Genomic DNA, 15028 nt, shown 5'->3' with positions numbered 1-15028 from the left:
GTAGTAACAAGCCTGTTAATCCTCACCAAATTGCATTATTTTTTTTTCTTTTCTTTATTTACTATCAAAGTCTGCTGTGAGAAGAGTTCTAGAGAAACACTAGCATATGACTGGTTGTGACATGATTTGAGAATGTGAATATTAAGAATTAAGGGAGTGGCAATATTAGGAAATAAAGCTTCAATTCTTTCTCTTCCCAAGATCTTATTATGAAAACGTCTGAGCATATAGACATGTTGACATAATTTTATAGTGAATAGCAGTAACTCAAGCCAACTATGAACAGTTTATGATTTTCAACATATCTCACATCTGTTTGGCTCTCTACACATCTGTTGACCCATTATTGTTCAATACATCTCAGTGCCACTTGCCTGTATCACTAGAGCTAATCCACAACACTCCAACATGCATATCACTATTAGTTCTTTCTTGAGTCTCTAAATTCCTTCTTGCCATACATTTATGTATTTTTTCCCTGTCGCTATCTACTCCAAAGTTCTAAGAGGAAAAAGGCAAGTCTAAGAATCTGAGTTTGAAATAATCTTGAAATAGCACGGGGCAAGCCCCTGGTATGGCTCAAGGTGCAGATTAGCATGACAAGTCCATCATTTGCTATGAAACACACAGCGAGCAAATGCCCAGACGTATTTCCTGATCATCTCATTGAGTTCATCTACATGGCAAGCCAGATTATGAAGAGGGTTTTAGTGAGTTGAGACTCAGAGGAAGGGAAACAGTGTTCGCCGTCTAGAGGCTTCTCAGGCCTGAAGCTTCATGGGTCAGCCTGCTCAGTGCCTGACACCAGTGGATGCTTTAAGGTGGCACAATGGCAGCAACGTTAACCACCACCCTAGGAGAACTGCAGCAAAGCCAGGCGCACCCGAGCTGCGGCCCAGAGCACTTCTCTGCCCTCCTGTCCCTAGGAAGAAACTCCTTGAAACCTGTCCCTTTGAGTAACACACTATTTTCACTCATCAATTAAGGTTAAACAATAGCTGTCTTGATTATCTTATGTTGGGTCTGGAAGACAAATCTTCCCCCCCCCCTTCCATGTGGGGATTAAAGTCAGTTTCTCTCATGCTAGGAAAGTGCTCTAATGTCAAGGTATAACCTATTTTTAGAATTAGAGGCTTCTTGTCAGTCTAATCCTATCTGTGATAAATTGATTTCACTGGCTTTCCTCTCAAAGAACAAAGCCATTGCCTACCACCCAAGTGTGCTCCCTTCGGGGGAAGAGTAGACTCCTTCCTACTGAAGCAAAAATGATCCCTTTCCCTGCTAAGATTTACATTGTCAGGCAATGTTAATGCTCCGTTTTCTGGGCTTCTTAATTGCAAGCCACAAAGACTTGGCAAGGTGAGCTCTCCAGAGGAGAGGCAGCTACCCAAGAGCAACACAAGGGTACAAACACAGTGCTTGTCATTGTCATTGCAGACGAAGCCACTTTTGACAAATCGCATCCACTTTGAAATCCATGAAGGGATCATCTAGTCAAAAAAGGCTCAGGGTGAATTCTCTGATTATGTAACAACTTCCTCCAATGATGCAGACTTAGAAATCAGACCGTTTTTATAGGAAGCTTTTCCCGTCCTCTGCTGCTTATAAAATCAGTCTTATCTTGGACAATAATAAATAAGCATCTTCACTACCCGTCAGTGCCTAGGTGATACTTGTATGCATTCGCACACACTGGAAAGTAAACTTCTCAAGTCCTCTTCATGATAAACAACCAATCCACAGGGCTCAGATCCACATTCAAAATCCTTCTGGAGGTAAAAGATCCTGCGATGCACACAGTGGGCTTTTATGGCCAATTCTCTAACAGAGACTACACATGCACTCTGAATCCCAGACCTCAAACGGCACTCAGTCTAGAAAAAGGGAGCTTTTGATCAAAGCGGGGCTTCGCAGGCAATGTTTGCCCAGACATCATTAATTCTCCTGATTCCTATTCCTTTGATGTTTCAGTCTCTAGTGACGAAAGTTCTTCTTGTTCTCCTTATTGTTATTTTGAAGAAACTAAAGCACAGGAAGAAAGTGGAAAAGCTACAAACTGATTTGGCCACAGCTAAGCAAGAGGCTGCCTTCACTGTCCTGGAACTCAAAGAGAAGATAAAGAGGCTCTGTGAGGGAAAGCCAGCCCCTAGAGGTCAGTATTATCACGTGATGGGTACACATGGGGGCCCCTGGTCCCGGGTGATGCACACAGCTCAGCTCACTTCAGTGGCAACAATACAAAAAGCCAGGCCTGTGCACAGGGCCACACATCATGACCCGCAGCATCTGGCCTGACCTCAGCACATGAATGCCAACTCCAGGCTGGAGTCTCTTGCCCTTTTAGAGGGAGAGAATGCATAGTTCTTCATCAGAGGGAGGTCGATGAAGAGGGGAAGAAGTCGGCTGGAGTGGATTTGAGCCTTTACTGCACAGGCTTAGTGGCAGAGAAGGAGAAGCAAAGCGGAAGGAGTACCTGATGCGTTGAGCCATGGACCCTGGTCGTGGGGGTCGGGCCGGGGGTAGGACAGGGGCTCATTGGAAAGTACAGACTGGTAGACAGAGACTCAACAAGGAAGAAGATGCTTCCTACCCCTAGATGAATGGACCAGAGAACAGAGAAGGATAGTTAGGGGTAAAGTCTACGTAGCTGCAAAAAATTTTTAATAGCTACATTGATTTTGATGAAAACACAAAGAAAAGAGATAGACGCACAGGAGGGGAAAAAAACCCCACTCAATAGGAGTTCGCCTTCAACACTTGGTGCCAGGCATTTTGCTAAGTTTCCCGTGGTATGTGCACTTACAGATCACACAAGACTGAAACAGAGGTGTAGAGGTATGCATTGCTTTCTCCCAGGTTAGACACGGGTGGGCACTTTTGGGGTCACCAACAGCCACAGCAGCAAAATACGCTAACTAGGAGATATTGCTGAGCCTGGCCAGAGCGAGGACGTCTTCCCATGCTGTGTCACCGCAGTCGCTACCGTAAGTTCTGCCTGTTGATCTCCCGCTAAGCGGCGGCCCCTGGGATGAGCGTCTCCTCTGATACACGCCACTCCTGCAAAACCAGGAACACACCATTGTTCTCACGCCGCCTTCCTCTATTACTCATAAGCAGAGCTGGAAAACGAGGAGCCACTTGGAAACACATGGCGGGGGGGTGGGAAGAAGTGGGTGATGTGGTAGCTTCAGGAAGGAGATACTCCCAGCATCTTGACCCCATAGCAAACCTTTGAAAATGGATTTGGTTTTTCTTTTGGACTTGAAATAAGACTTTCCCAGGGTTTAAATGGCATGTAACACTGTCACCTTGAAACATATGCTGAAGGTCAAGACAAAATAACATAAAAACCACTCATAAATTTGCCTTTATCAGTAAAAATCCTCCACTAATTAGAGAGTTTGGGATTTAACGCTTTAGTAGAGAACTTGCCTAGAATGTCTAAGGCCCTGGATTCAGTCCCTAGTACCACACACACACACACACACACACACACACACACACACACATACACACACACACACACACACACACACACACACACACACACAGAGATCAATTAGCCAGAAGTGTAGCTATATGGCTCCAGTGCTATAGCACCAGCCTTGACAGAGAAACTAAGAGATAGTACCCAGACCCTGGAACCAGTATACACACACACACACACACACACACACACACACACACACAAACACACACACACACACACACACACACCTTCATTCTTAGCTATCGAGGCCATATTTTCAATTGGTTACAGATGTAGAACACTGAAAATGATTGTAAAACATTCTAGAGAAAATTTTCCTATTCAGAAACTCTCAGCTTCTCACTTGCATGTTAAATATTGTAAAAAAAATAGTATTACAAGGTACCTCACTTGATTTCATTTTTTTTACAAAAATAGTACCATTTATTTACTTATTTTTTTTGTCAGTCATGGGGCTTGAACTCTGGGCCTGGGCGCTGTCCCTCAGCTCTTCAGCTCAAGGCTAGTGCTCTACTACTTGAGCCACAGCACCACTTCCATTTTTTTTTCTGCTTATGTGGTGCTGAGGAATCAAACCCAGGGCCTCATGCATGCAAGGCAAGCGCTCTACCACTGAGCCACCTTCCCAGCCTCAGTACCATTTATTTTTGAATGACAGTTTGATCTACTGGATCATAATTTAAACAATGCAGAGCACTAATTATTTCAGGGACTGGAGAAAATATAAACTCTATCTTTCTTTCATTGGCCATTTTCCTCTTTCTGTTAATAAACAAAATTTGTTGTACTTATGAAATAAATTTTAAACACTTCCAGGGACCAATTATAGATCTAAACAGTGCCTCCCCTTCTAGAATGTTCTACCTCTCTTATTTGATGGACATATTGACTTATTGGACCAACATATAGTACTAACATCTTAAATATCTGTACCTTCTCACTCTTTTTCTAATGCCTCAACCTAAATTCAGTAGTCCAAGAGCTTGCCAGGCCATTGCGATCTTAGCGTAATAGTACTTTGCTTTTTCAGAGACATGGTCACCTTGCTCCACCTCTCAATTCACTTGAAAATAGTTCAAAAATATATTTAGGAACTTCGGAACACAATGACCTTTATTTTACCACAGACCAAATAAGACCAACCTCCCCTCCCCCCCACACTGCTAGATCTAAAACACTACCTTCCCCATTTTCCCCGTATCCTTTTTTAAAACATTTGTTTGGACTTCTCTAACCTCTGTTTACAAATGACAGATGCTCCAGCCCTACTAGTTTAAGAAAAAGGAGGATTTACGCACATGTAAATTTACCAAGAAAGGGCATGTCTTTAGCCTTCTGGTGCAATGGATTCGGGGTCTCCAATACCATTAGGACACTGACACTCAGTTCTGCTTCTCCCTGCCTTGATTCCTCATTCTCTTCTTAGGCTACATAGCAGGACGCTAGAAGCATAGATTTAAGCATCTGTGGCCTGAGCTTCCTATCACTTTGTCTCCACAGAAGAAACAAAGTCTTTTTATACCAACTCTAGTTGGGAAAGTCCAAGGAAGAACTCTGGCTTGAGCTGGACATGCACCCCTGGCTATGAGCCAGTCTCTATGGCTATAGACGGGGAGCTGTGGCTCAACCAGTTCTGGTCATGCATCTAACACTGTGGGGCTGCAGGAAATAAGATTGGGAAAGAGAATGTTCTGCCTAATATCTCCCACCAGAAGCAGAGATCTGGGCTGGGAGAAAAAAAAATCTCTTCTTTAAAGGAAAAGAAGAAAGACAAAAGCAACATCTACAATGTATTCTCAGCGAGTGATTTCGTTCAAATATAATGTAATATAATGTCACCCATCCCATAGGCGATGTTTATGACAGACTTCCCAATGAATAAAATCCTTTTAATGAGTCAAGAAGTAAATGCCTAGTGGTAAAAGTTTAGCCAATTTTCCTACAAGTTTGGGGAATGGCTGGCAGAAGGGTCATAAAAAGGCCTGTGAAATCATTTAGTGCGTATTGAGACAGACACATTCATTCTTGTAAGCTTTGTTTTCGCTAGCCACACCAGTTTGTCCGTACTGATCATTTTGTATGGCCCCTAGCAGGGAAAAAAGGTTTCCTCACCTCTGCAGAGATAGAGAATCAGTCGCCTTCTTCATTTTCTAAATAGTCTTTAGGTTTTAAGTCTTCTGATTCAAAAGTGTGTAGAATAGTAAGACTATCTATGAGCATTCATATTCAAATTGATGAAAGACTGATAAACCAGATATTTCTTCTTATGTGAACACAGTACCCTATTGGCTATGTTCTTAAATTACTTCTAAGGAAATAACTTATTGAAATCCATGGAACGTTCAGCTGAATAGAATAATGTCTTTATTATAAAACTGGCCCAGCAAGAAACTTACATCCTAAGTGCTGTTTGTTTATCCTACTTTGCACAAATAATCACAACCCGAGGCAGATTCCTCTGTCATCTCCACAGCCTGAATCTCAAGTGCTTATAGACTTAATTACCAGCTGAATCCAGTGAAATGCCTATTGTGCTCTTTCCAAAGTCTGAGTCTACCTCTTTGTAAATCTCAGCATGCAGAAATGTAAGGTTGACTTTGAGAACAAGTTTTGCTGCTTGCTTTGGTTTAGAGTACACAATTAATATTCGTTTTTTTCTTAACCTCTGTGACCAAAACTCCTGACAGAACAACTCACAAGTTTTGAAGTTTTTTAACCCATAGTCTTTGCTTTATTGATTCTGGGCCTGTGAAGATATAGAACAGGCTTGGTGGAGAGTATGTAGCAGAAGTTGGTCACCTCATGGTGAACAGGAAGCAGAGAGAAATGGGGAAAGGGCAAAGGTCAAAGCTTCTGTTACAAGGAGATGTTAAGGGTGTAGGGCTTAGGGAGTGAGGCAAAGGTCATGGAACTGGATTATGGCAATTGTTGCACCCTATTGTTAATTTAGTAAAACCACTTCTAAACTATAAACATGTTGAATTCTGTTGCATGAATTTCATCTTAGTTACTAACAGTGATTGAAACAAATTCTCACTAGCTTGTAATAACTAACCATTCTAGCAAGAGCAAGTGTATTTTAAAGTATCTTGGATCTAAATAAAATCTTTACTTGGTAAAATTCCAAGAATTTAGAAAGAGGTCCTTCTCATATTTATCTGAGTGAACAGATTTTTCAGTCTTGAATAGTTGTCCATTTGAGGGTGTATGTTCTTCCTTCCTCCTTTCTTCTTCCTTTTTCCCTCCCTTCTCTCCTTCCCCTCCCTCCCTCCCTCCCTCCCTTCCCCTCCCTCCCTCCCTCCCTCCTTTCCTTCCTTCCTCCCTTCCTTCCTACCTTCCTTCCTTTTCGTTTGGTGGTACTGGGATTGAACCCAGGGCCTCATACTTAGCAAAGCAGTCATACTACCACATGAGCCACACTCCTACCTCTTATGTAGGTGTTCTAGAAAATACCACCCTCTCTTCAGTATACCTAGAGTTTTCTAAGAAAATGACAAGGGCAGCCCTACAATCTCACTGCTTCAACTCCTGTTTCTTAAAAGCAATCAAACAGGCATAATAACTTTAGGGTGAACTTTTTAATATAAATTTCTGAGGAGTTCCACATTGGCCTCATGGAAATAGCTTGTATCTACTGGACTATATGTTATTTATTGCATTTACTGTGTTTTATTTATTTATTTATTTATTATTTATTTATTTATTTTGGTCCGGTCGTGGGGCCTGAACTCTGGGCCTGGGCGCTGTCCCTCAGCTCTTCAGCTCAAGGCTAGCGCTCTACCACTTGAGTCACAGCGCCACTTCCGGCTTTTTTCTTTTTGCTTATGTGGTGCTGAGGAATCGAACCCAGGGCCTCAGGCATGCAAGGCAAGCGCTCTACCACTGAGCCACCTTCCCAGCCCCTTTTATTTATTTTTTAATCTTTAGCTCTCATTCAGAGATTGCCTGTCAGGTTGTCTCTGCCTTTGGCCACTGAAAGTGTTTCCCTAAAACAAAGCTGCTGCATTTCCAATCAAAGCCTTCTCACTGGTTAGGCATCTGACCCAAGAGTTCCTGTAAAGCTTAATTTATTGAACAAGACCCCCCCCCCCCCAATTGCCTCCTCTAGCTGAGGGGTTATGAGCTAATTCCTTATGCGTACATTTAAGGTGGTTGTCCAATGCTTCAGAGACCTGGAAGCCTATAATCACTGATGTAACAAGTAGGCATTAATTGGGACTTTGGGGTTCTCAGTAGCAGAAATGGAAAGGAAACTACTGGAAGCAGGAGGCTGTGGGAGCTGGAAAGGAGGCTCACTCGGAGGGTTTCAGAATGCCGGCCTGGCTCCTCCTCCTCTCTTGGCTCCATCTGCGCAGCTGCAGGCCCAGCCTAAGAAAGGTCCCCGTTTCCCTGGCTCGCTCTACGCCGCCCATCTGTTGTTTCACCTACACAGAACTACTTCCTCCTCCTTTGGTAGCAGAAGCACGATTTTCCTTTCAAGAAGGATGTTTCTCCCCTTCTCTGCAGTTCATATGACGCGGTCAAGCAGGTGTCCTGTCCCCATTAGCTTGAGGAAAGGCTTATACCTCATAGGGTCCTGGATTCAAGCCAAGAGCTGAAGCTTGCGTTGAGCTGAGCTGAGCTGAATGAAAGAGGGCAGAAAAAAAACCCTAGGGCTGATTCATCCTGGGCCTGTGTCTGGTCTGAAGGAAATGTCTATTAGTTCTTAGTGCCAGTATTTCCACGTCTGCCTTTATGAGGTTTTCTTTAATTAAAGCTTTCCTTTACTGCTGAGAGCCATCTCATATCCTTTCCATACATCGCGTCGTTAAAACAGTCAGCCAGCATTGTCTTATAGTACTTCTAAACAAGAAGATTTGTACCTAACCCAAGGGAGCCCTACTTACCTCCCCCCCCCAAATCTACAGGTATCTCAGAGAAGGAATTTGACTAATCCTAAATATTACATACTGCATTTTTACTCCTTGGATCAGTTGCTTTGGCCATCTTAGGAGGCGGAGCTATCATAGATTACACCTGGGCCATGTGCCCAGGCCAGAGAATGTTATCAGATAAGAAAAGATGAGAAAGTTTTAAAGACAGATGATAAAATATGTCTGTCACTGTGCCCTGTCGTGTGCTTTAAAGGTAAACCTCATAAAAGTGAAGGAGAGAGCCATTCGCTACTTTATCTTATCAGGAAAATACAAACGATCTCTTCCCTCTAGTCCCTATCATTTTCACTGCTGTTTATTTAGGCCCTTGCTTTATGAGTGATCTGTAAGTCCACTTATCCTCTTTTATTAACAAAAGGTAAGAAGATACCATTCTGATACTTTTGGTTGGGGGGGAGCGGTTCCAGTACTACACCAGCTGTGGGAATTCAGTGATGTCAAGATCCCATCCCTCCTTCATTTGTAAGACTAATTTTGGAATTATATCATGATCAGGAAATGGTGTTCCCTTCCTTCTGGCCATCCCTTAGGGACTCTTTTTTTTTTTTTAAAGTCAGTTGGCTTCTATATCCAGAGAGGTTGGATGAAAGGGCAAGCACTAGCTAAATGTCAGACAAGGCACGTGGGAATTAGAGCTTGATCAGTTTCAAAGGTTTGCTACTTAACCCTGGAGACTGCCAGGATCACCAGAAGAGGGTGTGCTGTTGTTAACAAAGGAGCGCAGAGGAGGAAGATACTTCCAGGAAATGTGCAGAGCATTCTTGGGCCCTCCTTTGTTAAACATCAGCAGATGAACATTTGTCAACCGGAGCTGAACTGGGGACGTGGGCTGTCAACAGTGACCAGCCGGCTGCCAATACCGGCACAGCTGGCCCTGGTCTGAACCTCTTGTTAGCAAAGTAGAAAGGTGATTGGTGTTTCCCCCTGTAGATACCCAGGAAACTCTCTCTATTTTTATTTTTCCTGGTAGGAGTTTGAGGTGAGAAATGTCACATTGGCCAAATGGATAAATTTGGGAAAAGAAAGAGTGAGTATAAGGTCATCAAGTCAAGTTTAGAAAGGATACATTGAACCCAGCTCTTCTGGACAAGTAGTAGTGCTTTGTTTGACACACTGGAATTATTTGTGGCCAGTGGGATAGAATTAAGATATGTACAGTTATTGATTTTTGAGATGCACACCCCTGTGTGCATCGCAGTAGTAGAGAAGAGTTTTGTTTTCAGAGATGCACTCCTGTGGACCAGCTTATCCTATGATAGTTTCAATTTCCTCAAACAAATGTGACTTTATAGTCACATTTGGTATTTACCAAAGAGCACATAATTCAGAAATCACAAAGATATATAAAGCTGGGATGTAGCTCAGTGGTAGCATGTTTTCTTGGTATGGGTGAGACCCTGTTGGAGCGTCAACACTTCAAGAAGGAGGAGGAGGGAGAGGAGAAGGAGAAATGCCAGGCTTTAGAGTTGCTTAGCATGTAATTAGAAACAACAACAAAAAAGTATGTCAACTCATGCTAACAGCACAAATAGAGCCTGTGACACTAAAAGGTTCCACTTTTGTGCAAATGCTTTCCTTGATCCCACAATCAGTGGCCAAGGTGTTCCCCTGATTCTTCAGCAAGACCCGGAAGTGTGGCCACACCAAGTTATCTTCTCCAGCTGGGCACGCCATTGGAGCATCTGCTGCCTGAGAGTGGTCGGGAAAGCTTCCAGCAGCCACCAGTTCTGTGGCTATTCTTCTGGGAGAAGGAAGGAGCCTTGTTCATAGTCTGGAGAATTTCCAATAGAACCTGGCAAACAAGAGGGAGGGGTCCACACACGGAACGTGTATTATTATAAATATTGACCAATTGTCCCTCCAAATGGTAAAATCCTGAGGCCAAGGAAAGGAGGCAAAAGCTGGCAGGCAGATGCACAGAAGCTTCAAGAATGCAAGAAAGCCAGAGTTCTTGAGTCCTCAAAGGCAAATGCGTCCTGAAACACATCAATAGGATAAAGCCTACTGAATTCGTTCTATAGAATCTTTATATTACCCTAACTCTTGAAATAGGTCTAATCGTTTGAGGGAATACAATGGAGACATTCTTATCATACTGAGTATTCTGGGTTCAAGTAAAAGTCGCATGCCTGGTGTGGATGACCAGCTGACCAGTGAAGCGATCTCACCTGCCACGGTTCTGAAGGGAGAGTAGCTCTAGCTATTCTGGATGAAGACAAAAACCTCTTGTCTTAGCCGGGCACCGGTGGCTCCCGCCTGTAATCCTAGCTACTCAGGAGGCTGAGATCTGAGGTTCGCAGTTCAAAGCCAGCCCAGGCAGGAAACTCCGTGAGACTCTTATCTCCAATAAACCAGTAGAAAACTGGAAGTAGCGTTGTGGCTCAAATGGTAGAGTGCTCGGCTTGAGCTGAAGAGCTGAGGGACAGCGCCCAGACCCAGAGTTCAAGCCCCACGACCAACAAAACAAACAAACAAACAAAAACGTCTTGTCTTATCCCAGGTTGCTAAGTAAGTTTCTATTGAAAAAGTTCGTTTTCAACATGCTTTAAAATATTATTTGTCTAAGAGATGGCATAAGCAGCCACCATTTTCACTTTAAGTGATGTATGATGCGCTAAGCCCAGCTTTTTGCTAGTTATCTGGAAAAGGAATTATTTGGACTTTTCAGACAGGCTTCGAACTGTAATCCTTTTGCTTTCAGATTACCAAGGAGCTAAGATTATAGGCATGAGCCCCTCATACCAGGCTTCCCAAATGTGTGTGTGTGTGTGTGTGTGTGTGAACGCACACATATGCCAGCCCTAAGACTTGAACTTAGAGCTTGGGCACTGTCCCTCAGCTTTTGTGCTCAAGGCTAGTGCTCTACCACATAAGCTACAACCTCCTTCTGGTTTTTTGAGTGTTTAATTGGAGATAAGAGTCTCATGGACTTTCCTGCCTGGGCAGGCTTTGAACCACAATCCTCAGATCTCAGCCTCCTGAGTAGCTAGGATTACAGACTTAGCCACTGGTGTTCACCTTCCCTATTACTATTTTTTCTGTTTTTAAAAGATGAAAATTATTCTAAAGTTTATAATACAAGAAAAATTGCCCAGGCTCAGTGAGTATCATGTCCTGTAATCCCAGTTACTCAGGAGACTGATATAGGAGGTCACTTGAGTTCATGAGTTTAGGTGAGACTCGGAAAACTAAAGAGACTCTGACAAAAAAAAAAATACATGAAATTAAAAGTTTTAAATGTAATTTTTGTTTTGTTAAAATATCATAGTGATCATACTAGTAAAACTAAGGATATAACATGACATAAATTCTGACATACAAATTTTCATTCACACTCAAAAATATTTGAAATGAGGACCATGTTTCCAGTTATCTATACATATTGTGTGTATGTGTGCATATATTCTTACACAAGTACTCACATAGGTCTGTATATGTATATATCATATATATCTATGTACATATGTTCTAAATATTCTGCTTATCTGTATATTATATTTTGATAATATAGTTAATATATTATTAACATATAATATATTTAATATATTATATATTGATAATATATTTAGAATATATATACACATGTATATAAGATAGATAAGACACACATGTGTATATATATTCTAAATATATTATCAATGTACTTATAGCTAAAATATGATTGGCCCCGAGGCTGGAAATGCTACATTTTTTAAAAAACTGATCTTACATTAGCCACTAAATGTCTTAGGTGTTAGAAGCAAAGGTTAGTAGAATGTAGTTAACTCCAGAAATCCAAGAGAATGTCAAAGGCATTGAGAAGATATTACTATTATCTTTTATTTGAATCAAAAGACAAAAACTATTAGAGGCAGACTTGTATAGTCCCTCTGTCTTGAGGCTATGAACACAGTTTTCAGATATAAGTTGATAATATTTTTCTTTCTCATAGGCATAACATTTCCATGGAAATCCCCAGAGTCACTAATTGAATGTGAGAAAAGATGTCCTTTTGAGGATGCTTTTGATCTAAAGCCAAAGGAAGTAATTTATTTAGCAAAAGCTGTGGGATCCAAGTAAAGATATATCTGTGGAAATATCGACAAGCCAAACTAAGTGCCTTAATTTATTTGTCAATAGAGTAGTATTAGCATGCTAAGAATTCACTTTGGGAGAAATTCTCAAGGTGATGGAAACGGGTTTCTTTCTTTCTGTTTTAGCACAGACCAATGAACACTCTTATTTATATTATATCAATTGGTTCTGGTCCTTTGGAAACATTCCTGAAGAGAGTTGGTAGATCTAGCAGTCTTTTATTACTTCAATACCTTCAACTCTAAGATGTTAAACAAACACTCTTGGCCCATTTATTTATTTATACTTATATTTTTTGTCAGTCATGGAACTTAAACTCAAGGCCTGGAGCATTCTCCCTCAGCTGTTTTGCTCAAGGCTAGTAGTGCTCTATCACTTTGAGCCACAGCTCCACTTCCAGTTTTCTGGTGGGTAATTGGAGGTAAGACTTTCCTACCCTGGCTGGCTTTGAACCACAGTCCTCAGATCCCAGGCTCTTGAGTAGCTAGGATTTCAGGCATGAGCCACCAATGGCCAGCCCTCTTGCCCCTTTTAATGACAGATTTTACATGTCTATTTCTGTCATGGTGCAATTTTATTAGTATTATTTTTGAAGTTAATATGTTTATTCATTGTATAAGTACTGATTAGTGCTCATGAAACTTAAAAAAATCTTATTTGAACTTCAAATCAAGGGAAGGAGTAAAACATACTAAATAAAGATCATATTAGGAAACCAAAAGCACACGAAATGAACACAATCCAAGCTTGATTGAAATGTGGTAATACCAGCTCCAGCCATGCGCAACCATTAGGAATTCCCTTCAGCACGCCCTTCTGCTCGCCGCCCCTCTGATTGCAGCTTCATCTAGCTCTTGTTCTGGGGCTGTCCTCTAGCCCTAGCTCTGCCCCTTCCTTCCTTCCTTCCTTCCTTCCTTCCTTCCTTCCTTCCTTCCTTCCTTCCTTCCTTCCTTCCTTCCTTCCTTCCTTCCTTCCTTCCTTCTTTCCTTCCTTCCTTCCTTCCTCCCTTCCTTCCTTTCATCCTTCTTTTCTTTTCTGTTGGTCAAGGGGCTTGAACTCTGGGCCTGGGCACTGTCCCTAAGCTCTTTTACTCAAGACTAGCCCTCTACCACTTGAGCCACAGTACCACTTCTGGTTTTCTGGTGGTTAATTGGGGATAAGAGTTTCATGGACTTTCCTGCCCGGGGCTGGCTTTGAGCCCTGATCCTCAGATCTCAGAGGATTACAGGTGTGAGTCACAAGTGCCTGGCTGGTCTTTAGAATGTTCTTCTGGGAAATGTCACTTCATCCTCTCTCTGCCATCCCACCCTTTTCTGGGACTTCCCGCAGGTCACGAGTTCATAAACTTGTGAACACCACAGTCAGAACATGTATTACGAGCGTATCTTTCCTTATTTGTTTTTTCCAGTACACTATGATTTTCTTGAAAAGAAATAGAGCATCAGATGTCTTGTCTTTGGTGGTGTCCTAGCTCAACGTCTAGTGCTCTGAGGTCATGAAACATCTGGATAGAGTCCTGTAGAGGGACACTTTTTGGCGCATTATTTTTTACAATGTTTATTGTGTGGCGATGGAGAGAATTTTCATGTCCCTGAGCTTTGTTGCTCAAGGCCAGCACTCTACCACGTGAGCCACAGCACCACTTCCACCAGGGCTCTAAGCGGCCCTCCTCCCACCCCAGGTCTTCTTCCAGGTTCCAGGCCTGCATTCTCCCCTCCCCAGGTATGTGAGTTATTTGCCCTTTCTCCAGCTTTGACCACACACTCCTCTTCTCCAGCTCATGCCTGTTTATTTAGGAGCACGCCTGTGTCTCCCATCTCTGCAAACACTTCCTTGACGCCTCCTCACTAGGTCCTTTGTTCGGTTGTTACCTTAGAGTAAGGTCAACTATTTGAAAAGGTTATCTCCACATGCTGCTTCGCTTCCTCCTCTCCTTCCCCTCACTGATGAATCACCTGAGTCTGTGCTGCTCACCTTATTGAGATGAAAGTAGACAATTGAAAGTGCTCTAACTAAATGTGCTAACCACACCACGGGTCTATCCTAAAGTAAACTCTTCTGTATTTGTCTTACTTGAACCCATAAAGTTGCATACTCCAGATGGCTCTCCTGTCTCCCTACCCTGAAACAATGAGGTTAGACCCCAGTACCTTTTTCTCCAACCCTGAAACCACTCCTCCAGTCTGGATTTTTGTTGGTTGTTTTGGAGCTGGAGTTTAGTGAGGTTTTCTGGCGAGGCTAGCTTCAAACTACCATCTTCTAGAGTATAGCCTCCTAAGTAGCCAGGATTACAGGCAGGAACCATAAGTAACCAATCAGGTAACAAAAACTGTAGTCTTTGCCTAAGTCAAACCATACAGTCCTGGGATTTTTTTCTTCCTTACTGGTTACCTCTTCTCTGTAACTTGTTGAAGCTTGTTCTACAAAACCTCATAAAATATTTAGGTCCTAGTCCAGGGTTATTCTGTACCTTCAGTTGCCCCATGACTCATTCTAATATCCTTAAACATCACCATTCATCTAATAATTC

At 42.3% G+C, this 15028-nt stretch overlaps 1 protein-coding gene across 1 annotated transcript in view; it reads left to right on the top strand.

Annotated features, from left to right (window-relative positions):
• Nucleotides 1-15028, top strand: part of Ccdc192 (coiled-coil domain containing 192) — a 137506-nt gene that overhangs the window by 83650 nt on the left and 38828 nt on the right. The window contains exon 5 of the mRNA XM_042674650.1: nt 2020-2152. Coding sequence (XP_042530584.1) covers nt 2020-2152 — 133 coding nt within the window. The remainder of the gene's footprint in view (nt 1-2019; nt 2153-15028) is intronic.

Source organism: Dipodomys spectabilis, unplaced genomic scaffold (genome assembly GCF_019054845.1).
Source record: "Dipodomys spectabilis isolate Male_0828 unplaced genomic scaffold, ASM1905484v1 ptg000019l, whole genome shotgun sequence".
Classification (NCBI taxonomy): Eukaryota; Metazoa; Chordata; class Mammalia; order Rodentia; family Heteromyidae; genus Dipodomys; species Dipodomys spectabilis.
Note: the sequence above shows the minus strand (reverse complement) of the source record. Positions and strands in the feature narration are given on the sequence as shown.